Genomic DNA, 20,282 nt, shown 5'->3' with positions numbered 1-20,282 from the left:
TAGAGGGTGCAAGTCCCGATCCCGGCAATAACATCCTATGTAGATACGATCTAGCCGGCAATCGCGGTGCAATCAATCACATCATCATACTCAATCACTTTGGATTGCCCTGTTCGCTTGACCGTTCATATGTGCAGCAGCAGCAGCAGCAGCAGCAACACCCCCCCTCACTTCAAAACCACACTCTCCCCATTCGCCACCTCCACATAATTCGGCCTCGCCCGCTTATACCCCATCTCTCGCTCCGCCTGCTCCAGGCCGTCGTCCAGAGTACGCGGAACACTCCGATAGAACCACCCGATCAAACCCCGGAAATCGAGGAGGGGGCTGTGGGTCCGCAGCCAGTACCGCGCGCCCGTCAGCGTCTCGAGCCGCAGTCCGTTCTCCACACCCAGCTGCGGCACACCGAGCGTGCTCTGGTCGTCGATCCCGTGCAGCAGGGCGAGCGTTGTGAACGATGCTTCCTCGACCAGCGGTTGTAAAAAGGGCGGTTCGATGCCGTGGGGTGAGTAGATGACGGCCTCCGTTGTTTCTTTTTGCGTGGTATAAGCGATCACGATCCCGTAATGAAGAGCGGGATGTGGCTCGCCGGTGGGGATGCGCAGGAGGTGAAGCCACGACGGCAGCGGTGCAAGCTCCTCATCCAGCCACGGCGTGGTTGGCTCGTAGTCGGGGATATCTACTATCGCGTCGAAATAGTTCCACGACCGGACGACTGCGGTGGCCTCGCGGGTAGCATACACTGGAACGGTGGATGCAAGCTGGATCAGTGTGTCTTTGTGGGTGTGGTCGCTGAAGGAATGGGAGACGATCACGGCGTCGATGCGGCTCTCCGTCCTACTGGGTGCGGAGATATCTCGTGCTAGTTGCTCGACTTGCGCGATGCTCTGGAACTTCTCCTGTTCGATGTGCGTGATATGGCTCAGCCAGGATGAGGTGATGATGGCCGGTCCGCCGAGCCACGGATCGAGCAGGAGGTGGAAGTACCCACCCGCAAGCTGGGGCAGTGAGATCAGCCAGGAGCTGTCGCCGTTTAGGTTGGTGAAGACTGGGTGGAGAGGTGACATCTTGGGTTTGTAGATTGTATAAGGGGTGTGAGTCTGATAGTACTGGGGTGTGTGCTTTAAGTACGGGGTAACTATCGTAACCTTGTATGCTTAGTTGCGTCAGCACTAGCCAAGCTGATTTGTTTCCGTAAGCACTAGCCAGGCTAAACCAGGACCACTTGTATCGTCCGGTATGTACAAAGTAATACTTCTTTGGCCTTTTGAATATCTGCCCTGAACAGTCAATGATCCTTAGGGCCTAGTGCCGCTTCCTGCTTGCCCTACTTTCCCCGCAACCACCCGAGCTCACCAATTGAACAGTAGCCTCTCAGAAGGCCAGCTTCATCGACCCCTGCCAGACCCCAGCCTAGCTACGTTTCTTTCATATCTCCTGCAGGTGCTCATAGACCCTTAATGAAAGATATCAATCTTGCTCCAAACCTGAGCGCTGTATCTGCGTAGACGTAGGTACGCCCCCCCCCGTCCAGCTTCATGCTTCTTGCTGTCTTGCAAAATAAATCATAGCACCGCCTCATATTTAGCGGAAGGTGCATACGCTGGTACTTGGTCTGTAAAGATTGAATATCGAATATTATTCATAGACATAATCTGTGAGGTTGTTATGCTGTCCAGGAGATGTTCAAAGATGTATTGTACTCTGGGGCTGATCTGTATATACTTCTTATTCTCGGGGAGCTGGGCTTACTCTGCTGCGAAGATCTACTATATCACCGGACAAGAGACCCAACCCGGGGCTTTTCGAAGTGAAAAAGTAGAAGGGGATTTAGGCCTTCGTTGCTTTTTCGGAACGATCCGAAGGACCCCTACACGCCAGGCTTTGGGTCTAGTGGCTGTCCATTCATGATTAGTCCATGAATATCACCTCCCGATATAACGAAACAATAGAGGCGCGTGTCCAAATTTGTTATACAAGGGTTTTTTGTAGTATTAATTTGGTGTACATTAGTATTTACATAGTTCTCACAGAACTCCTATTCCTGCTGGTTAATTATTATGTCTGTTTTAATCTATTTTGTTGTTCTTTATATATAATTACTATGTGATCGGTATGACAAAACTTGAACATCCTATATTTGGAAGGGAATGGCATAGAAACAAAATTTGAAACAAGCCGATCCAGAGAATTTCTTATAGTCAAACTGAGTAGAATATTATAGGAACTCGTTAGGTACTAGGATTTCGCTTTATTGCTAGTTATTGCATTGGCAGGCCACGCAATATTAGAACCGCTACGGATCGGGGTCCTCTGTTTTGGAACCGGAGCTTTACTGTTCTCGACTTTAGGCGTGATTCCTCACCACACTCACTCACCTGGCTGCATTATACCTACCTAACTACCCAGTAGAAAAAACTGAGTTAGACTTCGACATAAATTTGCTTTGAGAGAATTTATTACTGCTCCAATATTGGGTTCCAAAAGTTATAAGAGTTTCGCTTCTTAGGTTTCATTGCTTTTATTTTCGCTGGTTGCGAACCGAATTACGCCTGGAGAAATAGGTGTGTGTCCGCAATTACATTCACAAACACAACTAAACCTTCATTATAGCGGTGTTCAACTCTCGCAACGAGGCACCCGGTGATCTTCCAGATGAGTTTCTTTTATCAGTACTGTGTCCCCGGAGTCGCTAGCCGTGGTGTCAGCAGCTGCAGTCCGTTAACGGCTATTATGCGCGAGCCATAAACCACGACCCGGCAAGACGAAACCACGGTCACTGCGTCTTGGCTGGTCTTTGTTGCACGCAAGTACGGGCTTTTGAGGTCCAAATATCGGACAACCTCGCCCAGCCGAGGGTAGGACTCCCCGGAATTCACAGGCGAGTCTCGCCTAAGCTCCCGCGCGGGTAGCGATGCTCGCCGGCCCGGAATCGTGTGGGCTCTCTACCCCTCCCCGGAGGCAACCCCGCATACCGGACTCGGGCCAGCCCACCTTCGTATATAACTCACGATCGCATCATGTTCTCAATCACCTCGACCAACCGATTTCCACCACTCATAAAGATCAAATCCATCTCTCTCCCATTCCCCTCACAATCCAAAACATCCCACCGCCCGCAAAATGACAGTCGACAGTACCACCACCCCGTCCTCCTCGGAAGTCTACCCCCCGATCCCCCCCTACAAGGGCCGCTGGCACCCGCCCGCCGCATTGCTGGATGCCTACAACCACATGTGGATCGACACCGACGTGTGGGCCTTACCCTCCGAGGTCCAATACGCCCTCTACCCGCAACCGACCCGCGGGCCCGGCGCGCAGGGGAGCTACCTGGTCGTCCTACCGCCGGGCTACTCGGACACCGACCTCGAGGGGCCGCGGTACCCGGTCCTCTACTGGCTGCACGGGGGCTTCTCCTGCTCCCGGCACGCGGAGTGGTCACTGCGCTTCTACTACCGGAAGATGGAGCTGGGCAAGATGCCCGCTTGCATCCTGATCGCCGCGCAGGCCCTCCCCAAGGGCCGGTGGATCAACAGCTACGACGGCACGCGCCCGCTGGGCGACATCATGCGGCGCGATCTCGTGGCCGCCGTCGACGAGCGGTACCGCACGATCCGCCACCCCTCGGCGCGGTGGCTGGAGGGCCACTCGGCCGGCGGCTACGGGGCGTGGAATCTGGGCCTGAAGTACCCCGAGGTCTTTGGCGGAGCGTTGAGTTCCCTCGCCGGTAGTTTTCGCACCAAGCTCGCGGATGAAGGGCGGGAGGTGACGTATGATACGTATAACGGCAGTCAGGCGTTCTTCACGGCCAATCATGCGTTGACGCTGCTGGAGAGGCAGTTGGAACATGTGAAGAGGGAGAAGACGAAGTTGCGGTTGTTGATTGGGGACGAGGATGTGCGGCTGCGCGAGGCGCATGAGCATATGTGGGAGACGCTGACGGCGTGGGGGGTCGAGTTTGGGAAAGCAATTGTCCCCGGGGCGCCGCATACGGCGGAGGATGTGCTGGGGGGCTTGAACGATGAGGGCTTGCAGTTTTGGTGGGATGCGAGGGCCAAGGTGGTCGAGGAGAAAGAGAAGTGGATTTAATTTGCTTTTTCTTTTTCTTTTTCTTTTTTTCCCGCAGTTTGAGACACTTTAGAGTTGCCATCAATACCTCCATTTGTATCGCAGACTTGCTAGAATACGGGCAAACACCAATGGAAATAGAATGCTCCAATTCATCTGAGACTGCCCACTTTTCTGAGTCTTGCCACGTTCCTGATAATTTCTCAACACACTCCAAACAGAGGTATAGTGTTCTGATCCTTCCAACTCGATTCAAAATCCCAAGATGAACATCTGAAATATCGGATTTCTATTTGATACATCTACATCTCAACCACCAAAACCGCCCCCGGTCTCGGCACACTCACCGTCGACCCCGTAAACACCACCCTGCCCCCGTTCTCCTCCTCCACCCGTCATACCTGCACCAGCCCGCTCACCGAAAGAGCCACGTACAGGAACCGTCCATCGGGACTAACCGCACACCCCTTGGGCGAAACCGCACCCATCAACCCGACCGTCTGCAAACGTTCCAACCCTCCCGTGGTTGGATCGACCCGAAAAACACTGAGCACATTGTATCCCCGCACCAGGGTATAGACAAACTCTCCGCCTGGATGCACCTTTAGATCAGACAGTAGAACCTTCCCTTCCGGTGGCGGATAGTTTGCGTCCAGCTCCCCTGCCGGTGGGAGGACATCCACCTTAGACAAGGAGGTGAAGGACCCATCAGGCTGGTAGGTAAAGGTCTCGATGATGGGGTGGTACTCGTAATTGACGTAAAAGACTGGGAGGGTGGGGTGGAAGGCGGAGTAGCGTGGTCCGCTTCCTTTTGGGGTGGCATGAGATGCGTGCATGCGGAGAAGGGGAGGCTTGGCGGCGAGTGTGAAGGTCAAGAGCTGGTCTTGGAGCATGTCACATTCTAGATAGAAGGTTTGGTGTTGGCTGGTGCTGGTTGGAAAGAGACTGATGGAGTGCAGACACGAAGGTGGCGAGGCGGGTGGGTGGATGTGGATGTCGCAGGGGGCGCCGATGCGGCCAGTGGAGTCGAGAGGGAAGAGGACGGTGGTTGCGTCGTCATAGCGAGGGCTGATTGTGAAGCCCGACTGCGCAGTCCCGGTAATCTGAGTGGTTGTGGTGGTGCGGTTAGTGAAATGCGAGACCACCAGAAAACCACCGCTGGGATGTAGAGCAATTCCCGCGGGCTGTGCCGTAGCTGGGCCAGTGGCCGAGTTCGCTCAGCGCGCCCGTCTCACGGTCAATGGTGAAGGCGAAGATCCGCCCACCTCCGCCGCCGGCGACCTGGTGTTGCTCGCGGAATTCTAAGGTAGAGGCCACCTCGTCCGTCACGTAGAGGACGCCGCGCTGGGGGTCGAGAGCGAAGCTACCCACGTTGAGGCCGGGGGTGTGGGAAGAGACGGGCATTAGGGCTCCGGTTTCGGAGTCTACTCGGAATACATGCAGCCCATCATGTGCGCCTGGGGTCGGCATCACAAAGCTACCAACGTAGGCGTACATGGTTCGTGAACTTTGCGACATGACCTTCTTGGGGATTGGTGGTATGAGCAACGTGGCGAAGGAAGGAGGGGTGAGTGAAGGTAGGGGCGAGCTCAAATGAACACGAGGAGAAGCTTTGAGGGGCGCTTGAGGCTAGGCCATGGCAGCTAGCCTCTTATCACTTAGGCGAAATTAGCGAGCCGCGATCTTTAAGCTTTGGCAGCCAGTAATTTGGCGAGCATCGCCTCGGATCGTATGGCCTGATGGATACGAGGTACAGTGCTATTAGCTTCCTGGGACACCTACAAAGCCTGCATCAGGCGCGATAGAGTATAGCCGGACCTTGTTTACCCCACGTTTCCCCGCAGAATCCGGGAGACCATTTAGAGGCGATCGTCCCCACCGGAGTCATAGAAGGCCAGAGATGCCCGTCTCCAAATGGCTGACTCCAAGGACTCCGAACTAAACATCGAACAGACCACTCTGCTCGAGAGGGCTCACGCCGCCAATGCTGCGGACCACGCACTCACCTGGTGGCAGGCCATCCGAAAGTATCGCAAAGCTGTCTTCTGGGCATGTGTGTTTTCCTTCACACTGACCATGCAGGCGGCGGATGCGACATGTGTTAGTGAAGCCCCCACACCCTGCTAAATGCCCCCACGCCCCCGCATTTCCTCCGCCCCCAGTGTCCAGCCCTAACTAACCCTTCCACAATGCCGCGGGCCGTGACAGACCACCACCTTTTACGGCCAGGACCAATTCAAACAGCAATTTGGCACGCATGACAACGGGGTACTGGAGATATCCGCGAAGTGGCAAACCGCCATCCAGCAAGCCATGGCGTGCGGGGAGCTCATCGGCCTCTCCCTGGCGGGGTTCCTCGCCGACCGGTACGGATGGAAGCCCATTCTCAGCGGAATGATGATCATGCTAGCTGGCACCCTATTTCTGTTTGCCTTTGCGAAAAATCTCGGAATGATGGTTGCCGCCATGGTAATGTGCGGGATCCCATGGGGTGCGTTCCAGACCGGCTGTATCGCCTATTCCTCCGAGATGGTCCCGACGTGTCTGCGTCCGTTTGTGACCGCATGGGTGGGCATCTGCTGGGGGTTGGGATTTTTCATCGGCTCGCTGATTGTCCGAGCCTGCTTGAACGTCCCCGGTGAATGGGGTAGGTCTCCCGTCTCCTTGCAGATATGGTCTGAGTGACAAGAGCGCTCCTGATCTGACCATATCTCTTTCCAGCCTGGCGCATCCCCTTCCTTATCCAATTCGTGTGGGTCCCCCCACTGCTCATCTGTTTTCTCCTCGCCCCGGAATCTCCCTACTTCCTCGTCCGCACCGGCCGCCTCGACGACGCGCACGCCATCCTCCGCCGCATCCGCAGCGACAACACCACCACCGAAGAAATCGAGCAGACGATCGCTTTGATCGACTACACGAACCGCATGGAGGTGGAACTCAATGCCTCCAGCAGCTACGCCGAATGCTTCCGGGGCAAGAACCGCTGGCGCACGGAGATCGTGTGCATCGTGCAGATGGCGCAGACCTGGGGCGGGAATGGGATCAACGTGCAGACGGTGCAGTTCCTCGAGCAGGCCGGCCTGTCCGAGCACGGCGCCTTCGACCTGAACCTCATTCTCAACTCCCAGTATCTGACCTTCGGGCCGTTCTGTATCTGGCTCATGACGCGGTTCGGCCGGGCCACGATCTTCATTGCCGGGCTGATCATCAGCGATGTGTTTCTGTTCGCGATCGGCGTGCTGGGGTGCGTCAAGCAGAGTATCCAAGTGTCGAATGCGGTTGGCTCGTTGTTGCTGGTCTCGAGTGTGGTCTATATTGCTACGGTGGCGCCGTCATCGTACACCATTGTGGTGAGACGTCCTCCATCTTTTCTGTTGTGCTGCCATCCCGTAACTTGTGCTGATGTGGAGAATGTGGGAACAAATAGGGCGAAGTCCCATCTGGCAAGCTCCGGGCCAAGATGATCTCCCTCGCTCGAGTGGCTTTCAATGTGAGCTCGTTGGTCTCCAATGTGCTCATCCCGAAGATGTTGACCGGTGGTTCGTGGAACCTGGGTGCCAAGACCGCATTTCTGTTTGTGAGTGATCCATACGTGACGATCCTGTCAGTTTTGTTACCTTATTTCTTATTTGTGCATCATCGCAGGCTGGCACCAACGCCCTTATCTGGATCTGGTGCATCTTCCGACTACCCGAAACGAAAGGCCGCACCTTTCGTGAGATCGATTACCTGTTCGAGAGCTCGGATCTGCATCCGCGCAAATGGCGTAGCGCGAAGATTGATGTATTCGAAGAAGATGACGCGGTCAACCAACATCACGTGGGAGGTGAGAGCGGGGGTGTAAAGAGTCAGGCTGTTGAACATGTTGAATACAGTAGTTAAGAACATTATTCGACCTGTTCCGGGTAAGGAGAAGGTAGGAAGAAAGATTGGCTAGGTGGCATATGGTAGTTGTATGGAACGTGAGCATGGTAAGTGATGTAGCTAGTCAGATAGCAGCTGACAAGACAATGATATGAGATGTCTGATCTCATGCCTGAATAAGTGCATAAGCTAAACACTGGGGACATTGAAGAGAAGATCGGAGGATAATGATTCTCTGTGAACCGGACATCTCTTATGCCCATCAATAGATTCAAAGAGGTATATAGTCTGTATTTAGGTTGCTGCAGTTCCGCACGACAGAGAAGAGACGGTCTACGGACCTTGCGAGGAAATATGTGCATCAAAGCACAGCGCGGTGGGAGGTACGAGTGCGCGTAATAATAAGATCTTTCATAATTCCCTGTCGGAGACTCTCTTCGTCTATTGCTTCTAACTGTCCCGCGGTACTTGGAAATTCGCACAATCGCCCAATCACTAAAGTTTCCCCTTAATAGCCACCAGTACGGAAACGCGCAACTTGACTTCACTCCTTCCAAGCCTTCATCTTGACCGAGAAAACTGACGCATTCTAGACCCTATCTTCAACCTCCTTCCGCCGCTCCTCGATCTCCTCCACCCCGGCCACCCCTCCCGCCACGCCCCCCTTTCCGTCTGGCTTCCTTTTCCGCTCCTGGAGCCAGTTCTTCGCCGCCTCCTTCTCGCGGGCATCATCCTCGCGCTCCAACGAGTAATCCTTGACGAACAACACACAGAGCAGAAACTGTACTCCCGCCAAGGCCGTCATCATGTAGTAGGTGACCTGCACACCTTTGGCTATAGCCACCCAGACCGAGGTCGGGACGAGTCAGTGCCGTGCAGACCGGTATGTGTGGGAAGGAGAAACTCACCATACGCATCCAACGCCTCCGTTACCTCCACCTCGGACAATCCACTCATCGAGGTAATCGTCGTCGGATCGGACACAATCGACGATATCACAGCGGAATCAAAGTCCAGGTCAGTGAGTTTCGAACTGGACCACAGAGAATCACGGTTAGCGTATATCCGATACATGTCATATCATTTTAACCACCTCAAGCACTAGTCACCCGCGGAGAAAGAAGCAAACCCACCGAACAACATTGTTCACAATCGCCGCACACGCCGCCACGGCCAGCGTCGACCCCATCATGCGCAGGTAATTCCGTGCGCCCGTCACGACGGCCATCTCGTGCCGCTGCACGGCTGCCTGGATGGCCACCAGCGTCGTCTGCAGGGTCTGCCCGCTTCCCAAGCCGGTGATCAACTGGTAGACAACGAGCTTCCAGGCGGGGGTGGCCGGTTTCACGGTCGTGAAGACCCCCGAGGCGATCGTCCACAGCCCGTACCCGACGATCAGGTTGATGCGGTAGCACCCGTACTTGGAGACGAGGAAGCCAGAGGTGAAGCTTGTGATGATCTGTGAGAGCACGAGGGGGAGGATGAGGATCCCGGAGCGGAGGGCGGAGTCGCCTTGGACGACTTGATAGAATTGGGGGAGCTGTTCGTTTTGAGACGAGATTAGATTTGTGGTGAGAAACGATGGGCGAAAGGAAGGGAGTGAGTACGTAGTAGAGGTTGACAAAGGTCATGAAGCCGGTTAGAAAGGATGTGGTGATGCACACGGCTACGTGGGTGTTTTTGAACATTGATACTAGGGGTGGTTTATTGTTAGTATTGGCTTGGGGACTTTTCAGAAAGAACGCACATGGGATTCTATGCAGATAGATGTATTAGCTTTTAGTGTTCACACCAATAGTCTAGGCCGCAATGAATGTAGAAGTGCAACTTACAAGGGGAGTCTGGCAAGTTTGACTTCAACCAAGATAAAGACTCCGATGAGCGAGACTCCGATCAATAGTGGAGCCAGAACCGCCGCCGATGTCCAGGGATATCGCGTTCCAGCCCTAGAAAACACCCCCCGGTTAGCTTAGAAGCAGGCCCAAAAAGCCTACTACAGAAGCGCCAGCCCACGCACCAGGAAATCGGCAACAGAATAGCGATCGAAGCCGCAAAGCTGACCAAGCTCCCCCAGCCATCAATCTTCTTGATCTTCTCCATCGCATTCCCTTCGACCTTCCTGAGCGGCAGGGCAAATGCAATCACGATCGCGACCGCCGAGAGCGGAACACTGATATACTAGAAATCGATCAAAAATTTCAGCTTGATCAGCATGTCACAATATCAACACATCCAGAACGAATTGAGGGCAAAGAAACAGGACAGGGGTACATGTACATACAAAACACCACCGCCACGACGTCTTCTCCGTGAATACGCCCCCAATCACCGGCCCCATCGCCGTCCCCGCGGCGACCACCACGCCGATGATCCCCTGATATTTGCCCCGATCCTTGAGAGACACAACATCAGATACGACGATGCTGACGACCGTGACGATCCCGCCCCCGCCAATCCCTGCAATGGCACCTGCATCACATCCCGTTGGTGTCAGCTCGAGCCCAGACTCTGCCTCCAGAAGAATGGAACACATACGCGAAACAATCAACATAATCATATCCCGCGATACTCCGGACAAGACGCTTCCAAACAGGAAAAACCCCAACGAGCCGAGCAGGATCACCTTCCGACCGAAGATGTCGCTCAGCCGGCCGTACAGGGGCTGACAGGCGGTGCTGGTGAGGAGGTAGGCGGTGCCGACCCACGCGACGATGTCGGCTTCGTGAAATACCGCGCCCAGGGTAGGGAGGGCGGTGGCGACGCTATATGTTTCCTGTTAATAACATCATAGACAGCGACGGGGAGGTCTGGGTGGGCTACATAGTTTGATTGAGCATAGAGCATAGCATCGCAGTCGATAGGCCAGAAAAGACAATCAGAAGCTGGCGCATTGGGAGGAGATTCGTCTGCGTTTGGACGGGCGCATCTTGGCGGGTGCTGCTGTCGCTGTCGGTGTTACTGGTGGAAGTCGCCGCGGTTTCTGGGGCTGTGATCGTCTGGGTAGCGGCATGTTTCTCGTTGTCGGAAGAATTTGTCGGTTGATCTAACATCGTTCTTTGTTGGTGTAGGTTGGTGTATAGGTCAATGGACGGTGGTATGTGGGAGATCTCGTTAGGTATCACTGACATCCACCTGATTCGGAGTCAAATAGGCTGATAAATGAGTTAGTGAGATTCAATCAAGGCAGTAGTAAAGACCCCAAGCCAGCGACCGAGAGCAGAGCACATGATTTGGCACTTTGAAAACAAATACGCATTAGGCTTGGGAAGACGCTCGGTATGCTCGCTCGCTCGCTACTCTCACGGCATCGGGCGGGTTTACCCGATCGGGAAGCGAGGGGGACGTAGGCGAGGCTCGCCTAGGAACTAGAAGGGGGAGGTTTCTAGAGGTCTCCCAACGAGGAGAAGATGACGTGTGACAGTCTGATCGTCGCAATTTTATCTTTGGAGCCTCCATGAAATAAGCAAATTACAGTGGACGTCCTATGCCTCCGGCATTATTTCGCATGAAGCATATATTTTATGGTACTTAAGTTATCGCTCCTTTTCTAGCATTGTTTGTAAACAGATTATCTCGTCACCGAGTCTTTTACACACACGGTTCTAAACTTATGCAACCCCAGAGACCTCCCCGCAAGACAAAACACTATAGATCTCTGCCCAGAGAAACCTTTGCAATCACCACGAGCAAATACTAACACCCGGTTCCAAGTCAATCCTCGTGCTATCCAAGCCATTCGCCGCCCGCGATGAGCTACGGGTGTGTTGTGGAGCCCAGAGACCAGGAACCGTGTTCCATTCTATACTTGGAGGGGGGCCCTGAATTAAGGAAATTTTTAAGTTGTCTGCACAGAGAATAGAAGATGTAGTGTTTAGGACTCACGCACCTGTGACAGAGTAGCGTCCCGAACTTCAAGTCTTTGCATCCAGCCGGTAGTCCCGTGCGTTGATGTGCAGTCGGGCAAGAGATCGAGGAGAATCGCGTCAATGTCTATACTTTCCTGTGTCGGGAAAGCGTGCCAATTAGTATCAGGAAGATAGTATTGGCTTCCCTTATCTTTCGATCTACTCACAATGGCTGCTTGCTCTGCAAGCCTTTGGCTATCCAGGCTCTTTTGACGTCGGAACCAAGGTAATGGAGGTGTTTCGGCTCTACTAGGAGGGGATTCAGTCTGTGCTTGCAGGAGAAGTGGTAGTGAGAATAGATAAACAAAGAGCGAACTCACGACAGGCTCTCCTGGTGCGGGTTGCAAGGGGCCACTCCATGGTCGGCGAGCATGCGATGCATCTCCTTGAGCTAAATAGCACGGATAACTTCATTAGCAGGGGCGGTCGATGCAGACTGGAATCAAGGATGAGCAGGGCTTGATCTCACCACAAGCTGAACCGACCGGAAATAGGTACTCGTTCGTTTCACAAACGCGAGCATCATCTCAAATCGGTTCCTCAACCGAGACGGGATCTCGTCATCCACGAGTCCGACTTCCAACTGCACTCGGAGGGACAGGTAAACTACATGCGCGACGGTATGGTCGTAGATCGTCAGCGGATGCCCCGATACCTCCCGATCAAGGAGTTCCAGCACATCAGTTATAGCCTGCGCATGCCGCAAGCAGTTCTGGCGCGTCTGTTGGACCCAGCCATCCGGAGCGGCAGCGAGAGTATCCTCGTCCAACGATTGCGCGTACCCCGTCAACGCCATGCTGCATAGTTCAATGTGGCATATGTTCCACCACAGGTAGAACAGCACGATTTGGCCGAGGACGGGAGATTCGGCGAGTTGCGCGACGCGTTCGCGGGAGAGCTGGAACCTGATAGGTAGCGACTCTCGGATGAGGGCTAGCTTGGCCATGCATGCTGCATACGGGGAACTGGGACTCCACGGTGCTAGTGACGGTAATATCATGGGGCATCTTTGGTTACCCCCGGACACTGCTCGTGTGTCGCTTTCCTGCTGCTGCTGCTGCTGTTGGCTTTCGGTGAGGGTGTGAAAGTATCGCCGAGTCATAGTTCGGACCCCGACTAAGCGCACCCAGAACCCCATGGCGCCCACGCATTGGTGGGTGTCAGCTGACCCCGAGGGCCCCTCGGCCTCCTCCAACTGGGCGTATGGTGTTTCCACAGAAACATCCATCCGGTAGTTGAAGCCGTCGCACGGTAGCTTGAGCCTGATGCGAGACGAGGGGCACTGAATCGACTCCGGTGCGCCGTTGGATATGAGCCGGCTCATCGCGTAACATGCGTAGAATATCCGTCGATCGCGTTCGCTCTCGACGAAGGTGTGATTTCTTAGTGGGGCTTCGCGATGCAGGCCGAGGGTAATTGCCTGGTTAATGGCAATCCCGGACCAGAGATGGGATCGTGCAAACTGACCCGCCTGTTGATAATAGATGGTTAGCAGAAGGGAAGCCGCGATGTTGTCTCTGTTTACGTCCGTCGATGCTATGATTTGAACACCTGCATCTGTTGCCCAGGCCATCACTGTCTCTTCGGACTCCACAGGAAAGGAGAATCTCCCCCCAACAGCACAGAGAGCGAGGACAATCGCCGCGGATAAGGTTCCATCGCGGATGGCAGTGAGCGTTCGGTCTCGGTGGAGAAACGCATTGGCGCGATAGACATGAACGTGAATAAAGAAAGCCACAGCAAGACGCTCCAGTCGATCCTGGCTAGGCAGATTGATTTGAGCGGGTTGATTAGACCTGTCCGCTTGGGTCTTACTGGGACTAGCGGAGTTGAGTATTGAGTCGGAACGGGTCGGCAACAAAACATTGTGAACAGTATCAGGACCAAACACATCCAACCCATTGAATGTGTTGACCAAGCCAGTGTTCATCACCAGATTCTCCTGTATTGTTTCATAACTGAACCCGACACGGCTCTCGTCGCTGGGAAGCTCGGGGGGAGATACCATAGCACGGTCATAGACAGGAGCAATGGTTCTCGACTCATCTTCCAAGGAGATGGCAGGCGACGGTGAGCGACTACTTCGAAGTCTTTGCATCAAGGACTGGGCAGAGGACGTCAGCGACCGTCCCTTATTCGTCTCGGGGTAACTGCATTCGTGGCCGTAGATGGCACAGCGGGTGCACGACGGGCGGGTCTTGGAGCATCTGGACCGGGCGTAGCGACAGGTAAAGCACGCGGGAGAACGGGGCCCGGCTCTGGTCTGTGGATCGGAGGGTCGACCGGCTTGATCGGAAAGAGATGCAGTAGCTGGTTCACGGATGAGCAATCGAGAGCATGTCCAATGCCCCCTTACGGCTGATGAGATGACTCACATCCCTGTCGTCTGGATCCTTGGCCCCATTGACACTCCACATCCAGGTTGCGGCAATTGTTGCAAAGTGGATGTGTCTCGTCGCACTTCGCCTTGCGTGCGCGACAGGTCAGGCAGCCTAGATGGGCCGAGGAAATGTCACACAACCGTCTCAGTTACAGACGCCAGCTGATCAGACTCACCCGTCTTGACGCGCTTTCGCTTGCGGGGGAGCTCGGACGAGAGGAGCGGGTTGATCTGGCTGGAATCTGGTGGGAACTGCAGAATTTGCCGAGTAGGAGCTGTCATGATGGCTGACGGGGATCTGTCAAAACGGCCAGGGTGGAAGCGAGGCGAAGCGAAGCATGAGTTGGGAGAAGGAAAGCAGACAGAAAGAGCGGGGGAAAATGCGGAGGCGAGACTCGGCTGAGATTAGATCCGCCCGGCAACCCTAATCAAATGAGGGGTGAATAATCCCCGAGCACGCTAACAAGCTTTCAGTATTATAAGCCGGGCTTGATTGATATGTCCTGCTTCTCATCAATGAGAGATCGTCATTCTTTCCCGTCAGTCACAGTCGAAAATGGGCAGCACATTACCACCCGTACAGGTTGAGGGCGGTCTCATTCAGGGACTTCCCAGCCCCCTCGACCCTGGGATCACAATATACAAGGGCATTCCCTACGCGGCTCCTCCTACTGGAGCCAATCGATTCAAGCCACCTCAGCCCATTATTCCCTGGGACGATGCAGAGTATGCGATACCATCGGCCCGGTGTGCCCCCAAGCACCACCCGATCCACGCTACCCCAATGTCTTGAAAGGCCATCCCCAGTCGGAAGACTGCCTGTACCTCAACGTCTACCAGCCCGGCAATGATCTGGAGACAAAGAGACCGTACCGGTTTATGTCTGGTATCACGGTGGTGGATTTCGCGAGGGCGGCAGCGCAGACCCCAACTTTGACGGGACTGGACTGGCGCAAAAGGGAGTCATCGTCGTGGTGCCCTCCTTCCGACTGTGTAAGTCAAGTCAACTTGATACGCTCAGCACCAGTGCCAGGCAAATCCACCCACTGACACCAAGAGCGAACAGCGATCTTCGGATACTTTGCCCATCCCGAACTCAGCGCCGAGTCGCCGTCCGGAACGTCCGGGATGGTCGGGATGCTGGACGCGGTGGAGGTACTGAAGTGGGTGCGATCGAACATCTCCGTCTTCGGCGGCAACCCCAACCAGGTCACCGTCGGCGGGCAGTCGGCCGGAAATGCAATGAGCCACACTCTCCTGTCCTCTCCCTTAGCCAAAGGGCTTCTTCACGGCGTGATCCTGCAATCCGGGCCCCGCTCGTTCCAGGAGCCTGCCCTCGCCAACGGACCCATGTCCTACCGAACCCTCCAGGAAGCGGAGGAGGACGGGGTGCAACTTCTCCGCGAGCTCGGCATCAAGAGTGTCGACGAGTTTCGGAGATTCGACAATTTGGACAAGTTACGCGAAGTTTCGACCAAACGCGACCGGCGATACTGGGGACCTCCCCCCTTGTTCCGCCTTATCCTCGACGGCTACGTGATCCCCAAGCCCTGGAGTGAGATCCACGCGGATGAGCCGCCCAACGACGTCCCCGTCATGGCGGGCATGAACAGCGAGGAAGGGGGCACCTACAACGAGCCGCGCTTCACCTACGAGGACTTTCTCGACTGCGTGGAGGGTCGTCTCGGCCCCAACTCGACGTACGGGAAGGGTAGCCCCGCCTACATCGAGCGATTCCACGAACTCTACCCTCTCCGCAACCAGGAGACCGGCCAGGGTCCGTTGGAAACGTGGAACCAGGCCGCTCGGGACAACACGCGCAACAACATCGCCCTCTGGGCGCAGGAGTATCACCAGAAGACCCAATCCGCGGTGTACGGCTACTACTTCACCCACCCCATCACCCCGTGGCGCAACTGGCAGCCGGATCACTCCCAACCCAAAGTTCCGGGGTTCACCAACCAGAAGGGTCCGGTCGGGGGCGCGTATCACGGGGCCGAGTTCGCCTACACGTTCAACAGTCTGATCACGAACGACCTCCGCCCATGGACGGAGACAGATCGGGTGATCGGCGACAAGGTCTCGACCCTGTGGGCCAATTTCATCAAATACGGTAATCCGAATGGGTTGCAGGATGCGTCTTCTCGTCCGGAGGGTGTGGCCGAGTGGCCCAGTCTCGTGGATCAACCGGACACTCTGCTCGAGCTGGGCGGCGAGTGGCAGACGATCAAAACGGTGGACGACCCAGCGCGCGCGCGCTTCTGGACGAACTACATTCGCGCTCAGAGGGCTTGGTGATTCGCGGTCGGTCTGGCGTGCTCCAATCTACGGCTTTTGTCATTACCTTAAATCTTGACATATTTGTACTACGAACTCATCGCTCCCACGGTATTGATTCGATGTCTAAGGACTTTCATTTCCTTTGCATAAAATATTCTCCAAGGTAGCCTACTATATCTCTATTTATCATTTTACAGTTTTTAGAATGTAGTAGTTATGAGGTTTTCTGCGAGAAATGTCCAACTTGTTCTCATTTTGTTTTTATCTTGGATAGAATTCACTTTCTGTAGAGGAATATATACTCCCAAATCCGAGTACATAGTTTCTAAAGAAGCGCGACCGAAGAATGAGACGATTTGGACCCTCTCAAGGTTGGCCTTCCCTGAGGGAACTTGCATTATCCAATAATATGCACAAAGGAGGGATTGTCCGTAGCTTAATATGTGAATTATTTATCCTCAACTATTATCAAGACAAAACAGGTTGTTCGTGCGTTCAAAGCTCATACCTTTCCGTCGTCGAATCCTTCAAATCTTTTTACAACAAGCCGAAAAGCGCCACCAAGCCAGCCGCAGCCACCGAGGCCGCCCCCGAAGCCCTCATCTCCGAAACAGCCGCACCCGTGAAAACCGCCGACGAGGAGGAAGCAGAGGAAGAGGAGGAGGTGGAATTCGACGCGGAGTCATCGCCGATCACACCAGTCGCATTCACCCCGGAAACATAGGTCGTTCCGTTGCGCGAGTACGACGTGCCCACATTCAACCCATAGGGCGCATCGTAGGGGAACGGCGAGGTGTAGTTGTAGGTGGGCTCCTGGCCCCGATAGGCGTCCACGACGGCGGGCAGAACCCCGTAGCCCGCCGAGCAGGAGGCGTTGGTGGCGGGAATGGGCCAGGTGGGCCGATACTGGGAGTAGTCGGCCTCGGAGAGGGGGCCGGGCAGGGAGACATTCACGAAGAGGTGGGTGTTGTCGACCGCCCAGTTGGTGTAGCCGACCTTGTCGGCCACGAACTGGATGATGTTGGCGCCGCAATCCCAGCGGCCGAGCGAGGGGAGTCCCCAGTTCGCCGAGGCGGTGGCGATGGTCGAGTAGTGGGTGTAGACGGTGTCGTCCTCGGTGCCGACCAGATGCTCGGGGACGGCACCACCGAGAAGGACGCTGAACACGCGGTTACGCTCGGCGTACGCCTCGCTGGAGGGGACCCCGTAGGTCTCGGTCTCGTCGAAAGTCAGGAGCAGGAGGGTGTTGTCCCAGAAATAGGTGTTGTTCATCAACTCGGATACAAAGCCCCGGAGCCATTGGGAGCCAAAGGTGATGTTTGTGTCATGCGCATCGTTGGTCATATCTGTTGGGAGATGTTAGGCATGCTTTCTTGGGATAGGATAGTCTGAGACAGATTGACTTACTCGGGGTGATAAAGGCCCACTGCGGGAGTACGTGGTTATCGAGGTCGTCGTAAAAGGTCGTGAAGTTTTTAATCAGGCGCAGAGCGGTGTCATTACTGCTGATCGAGTCGAAGGAGACCAGGGGATTATGCTTGCGCATGTAGTCGTTGGCGTAAGTCACCTGGTTGGAGAAATTGTATCCCTGGAAACCGGGAAAGGGCATATGCTCCTGGTACTCGCCCCACGAGATGCCTTTGGTGTTCAGGAGGTCGGCAATGGTGGAGACATTGGCGGGGATGTCATGGAAATCATCTGGATTATATTATCGTTAACGTCTATCATCAAGAAGGGGAAGAAGCGACGGTGAACTTACCATTGTCCATGCCGTAGTTGTCTCCACTGGCAGCAGCAACATAGTTGGGCTGCGAAGGATGACCGGTACCGTAGTAGTTGGTCAAGGTGATACCCTTACTGGCCAGCCACTGCTGGTTGGTATCGTTGGCAGCATTCTCATAGTCCTGTATAGAGAACATGAGCTGCAAATCACCTATACCACAAAGTCACGAATACATACCACATTCTCCAACCAGATCTGGTAGAAGCGGTCGTAGGCCTTGCCAGTGACATTGGAGGTCCAGGTCAGAGGGACCGTCGTCGCCTGAGCTTGTCGAATCTCAGACAAAGAAGGCTCCGTGGTGGTGATGGTGGCACCAGTGACCAGACCGGCCAGGGCGACAAGTGCAGCGACTGATGAAGCCATTGGGGTTGATCTTGCTGAGGAAGCTGAGGACGAAGGCAAGAGGAGAGATCCATTTGAAGGGAGACAGCAGCGACTTAAATAATGGTGCCAGTTTAGTCTCACGCGCGCATCTGGCGATTCAATTCATTCAGTAGGACTTCTTACCTACCCAGTACCGTCCTAGTACTACTATCTACCACCTTAGGGCTGGGCACGTGCTTGACAGGAACAAACCAATGGCATGTGGAGATTGGTAGCACGTTTCTGACCTTGACTCTAGCTGAGTGGGGCGTGGCGGGGCGGGCGTGTGCTTATGCCTGCTCAAGCATCTCACTAGACAAACCACCAGCCACTAGTCATGGCAAAATGGCACATGTGGTCGTGTGCAAGGATGGATCAAGGATGTGGTCTTGTGCATTTGCCATTCTCGTCGACAGCCATTGGACAGAGAAATCCGTCTTCCGAGGAACTTCCGGAGTCGGCCCTGGCAGGCGGTGGTCTCCTGATATCCGAGCTCGTGCGACCGACAGGTCCCGCAGCAGGGCTTGAGCCTTTCGGGGAATATTTTCATATCTCTGGACCAGACAGTGCTAGAAACGTGCATCCGTTTGGCGTCTATGACATCTAGCTTTGCATCACGTTTCATAGCACTTTTCACTGCTCTAATTCAGCGCATACGACCATAGGGTGTAGAGAGTAGGGCGTCCTGTCCCCTCAGCCGTCCTTATACCATCTATTGAACGGGGTTGAGTGAATGAGCTGGTTAGCTAGTCAACCAGTAAACTCTTCTAAGCATTACATACGGTGCGCTGTACCTGGTTATTCAATACTTTTTTGTTTCTGTCCGACAGACTCATTCTCAGTCAACAACTTGAAAACGGTGACCCTATGCTGAGAATCACATGTGTCACGTGATCGTCCCTCGGGCTTTTCCGGGAGCAAGTAAAGATAGGGACTGATAAGCTCCACATGACGGGTACGCAGTTATAACAAGAAGAGATGAGATTCATATAGAAAGCCAATGAAGCGAAAAGACAAAAAGACCTTCAAAACACTACGGCCCAAGGAAAAATGAGTCGGAAAGTTTAAACCAAAGGCCAATGTGCAGAGTGACGGCTGCTGTCAGATTTACTTACCTCGGTTCCGCATAGAATATCGATCCGCTTTCTCTGGTTACCGAGTCTGATGACCGCAGCTCGTACAAAGAAAAGCTACTCCGTCCACTGACCATGATGATTGAGCAAAACAAGTCCGCTTCTATACCAAAGCTCCAAAATCCAAACCCCTGGATTTTTGGAACTCTGTAGGGTTTCTTCTTGGCATTGTCGCCGTCTCCGGGTACAAAGGCGACAACGGCCCCAGCACTCTTCTTTGACCTTGTTCGTTGGCTAACCAATAGCGGTAGATGTTGGAACCCCGGTTGTCGTTTGAGGCCTTGGCCAGGCCCCGAGCTCCCCGGGTGATCGCCGCTGCTCCAACTGGAGGGCTAATGGTAGCCCTCGGAATTTATTTTCCTCGTATTGGTGACGTGGGATTCTGCATGCTTTGTTATGGATCTCAGCTTGGCACACCGATAGGGGCCCTTTGTCTACCCTTGACATATTTCTGTTGCATACAATGACGTTGTCTATAAGTTGCAGAAGCCCCCTCCCCCCCCCCC

At 54.5% G+C, this 20,282-nt stretch overlaps 8 protein-coding genes across 8 annotated transcripts; 3 read left to right on the top strand and 5 right to left on the bottom strand.

Moving 5' to 3' along the window:
* Positions 1-167: 167 nt before the first annotated feature.
* On the bottom strand, positions 168-1,079 carry BO72DRAFT_511356 (uncharacterized protein; the record flags this gene model as incomplete). Its single annotated transcript, XM_040949399.1, has 1 exon — positions 168-1,079. Exon 1 carries the CDS (start codon positions 1,065-1,067, stop codon positions 168-170), a length of 900 nt encoding a protein of 299 aa, XP_040805935.1. The 5' UTR covers positions 1,068-1,079.
* Positions 1,080-3,060: 1,981 nt separating this feature from the next.
* Positions 3,061-4,235, top strand: BO72DRAFT_511354 (alpha/beta hydrolase). Its single transcript, XM_040949398.1, has one exon. It carries the CDS (start codon positions 3,124-3,126, stop codon positions 4,087-4,089), a length of 966 nt encoding a protein of 321 aa, XP_040805934.1. The 5' UTR covers positions 3,061-3,123; the 3' UTR covers positions 4,090-4,235.
* Positions 4,236-4,320: 85 nt separating this feature from the next.
* Positions 4,321-5,590, bottom strand: BO72DRAFT_482633 (lactonase family protein; the record flags this gene model as incomplete). Its single annotated transcript, XM_040947734.1, has 3 exons — positions 5,304-5,590; positions 4,470-5,263; positions 4,321-4,341 (listed from the first exon to the last, which is right to left on the bottom strand). The coding sequence occupies exons 1-3, from the start codon at positions 5,584-5,586 to the stop codon at positions 4,321-4,323; spliced, it is 1,098 nt and encodes a 365-aa protein (XP_040805933.1). The 5' UTR covers positions 5,587-5,590.
* Positions 5,591-5,982: 392 nt separating this feature from the next.
* BO72DRAFT_511348 (MFS general substrate transporter) lies at positions 5,983-8,005 on the top strand (the record flags this gene model as incomplete). Its single annotated transcript, XM_040949397.1, has 6 exons — positions 5,983-6,168; positions 6,277-6,715; positions 6,790-7,418; positions 7,496-7,645; positions 7,714-7,894; positions 7,944-8,005. The coding sequence occupies 6 exons, from the start codon at positions 5,983-5,985 to the stop codon at positions 8,003-8,005; spliced, it is 1,647 nt and encodes a 548-aa protein (XP_040805932.1).
* A 516-nt stretch (positions 8,006-8,521) lies between these two features.
* BO72DRAFT_368046 (MDR family MFS transporter) lies at positions 8,522-10,982 on the bottom strand (the record flags this gene model as incomplete). The annotated part of the gene is made up of 10 exons (XM_040940867.1): positions 8,522-8,766; positions 8,814-8,965; positions 9,066-9,472; positions 9,540-9,625; positions 9,680-9,687; positions 9,765-9,878; positions 9,950-10,110; positions 10,214-10,401; positions 10,468-10,694; positions 10,753-10,982. 10 exons carry the CDS (start codon positions 10,980-10,982, stop codon positions 8,522-8,524), a joined length of 1,818 nt encoding a protein of 605 aa, XP_040805931.1.
* A 1,297-nt stretch (positions 10,983-12,279) lies between these two features.
* BO72DRAFT_511346 (Zn(II)2Cys6 transcription factor) lies at positions 12,280-14,339 on the bottom strand (the record flags this gene model as incomplete). The annotated part of the gene is made up of 2 exons (XM_040949396.1): positions 12,280-14,147; positions 14,213-14,339. Coding segments are annotated over 2 exons (1,995 nt in total), but the record flags the coding sequence as incomplete, so codon positions are not given.
* A 429-nt stretch (positions 14,340-14,768) lies between these two features.
* BO72DRAFT_511336 (carboxylesterase/lipase family protein) lies at positions 14,769-16,515 on the top strand (the record flags this gene model as incomplete). Its single annotated transcript, XM_040949395.1, has 4 exons — positions 14,769-14,966; positions 15,014-15,048; positions 15,084-15,210; positions 15,284-16,515. The coding sequence occupies exons 1-4, from the start codon at positions 14,774-14,776 to the stop codon at positions 16,513-16,515; spliced, it is 1,587 nt and encodes a 528-aa protein (XP_040805929.1). The 5' UTR covers positions 14,769-14,773.
* A 409-nt stretch (positions 16,516-16,924) lies between these two features.
* BO72DRAFT_523821 (phosphoesterase-domain-containing protein) lies at positions 16,925-18,672 on the bottom strand. Its single transcript, XM_040949802.1, has 4 exons — positions 18,458-18,672; positions 18,257-18,401; positions 17,905-18,195; positions 16,925-17,843 (listed from the first exon to the last, which is right to left on the bottom strand). Exons 1-4 carry the CDS (start codon positions 18,641-18,643, stop codon positions 17,035-17,037), a joined length of 1,431 nt encoding a protein of 476 aa, XP_040805928.1. The 5' UTR covers positions 18,644-18,672; the 3' UTR covers positions 16,925-17,034.
* Between the last annotated feature and the right edge of the window lie 1,610 nt (positions 18,673-20,282).

Source organism: Aspergillus fijiensis (assembly GCF_003184825.1).
Source record: "Aspergillus fijiensis CBS 313.89 unplaced genomic scaffold BO72scaffold_3, whole genome shotgun sequence".
NCBI lineage: Eukaryota > Fungi > Ascomycota > Eurotiomycetes > Eurotiales > Aspergillaceae > Aspergillus > Aspergillus fijiensis.
The sequence above is the reverse complement of the archived record's forward strand: the minus strand, read 5'-3'. Positions and strand labels throughout refer to the sequence as shown.

Coding starts and splice junctions, on each gene's coding strand:
- BO72DRAFT_511354 (XM_040949398.1), top strand. CDS start 3,124: ATGACAGTCGACAGTACCACCACCCCGTCCTCCTCGGAAGTCTACCCC.
- BO72DRAFT_523821 (XM_040949802.1), bottom strand. CDS start 18,643: ATGGCTTCATCAGTCGCTGCACTTGTCGCCCTGGCCGGTCTGGTCACT. Junction 18,196..18,256: donor CAACTACGGCATGGACAATG/GTAAGTTCACCG, acceptor AATATAATCCAG/ATGATTTCCATGACATCCCC. Junction 17,844..17,904: donor GTGGGCCTTTATCACCCCGA/GTAAGTCAATCT, acceptor ATCTCCCAACAG/ATATGACCAACGATGCGCAT.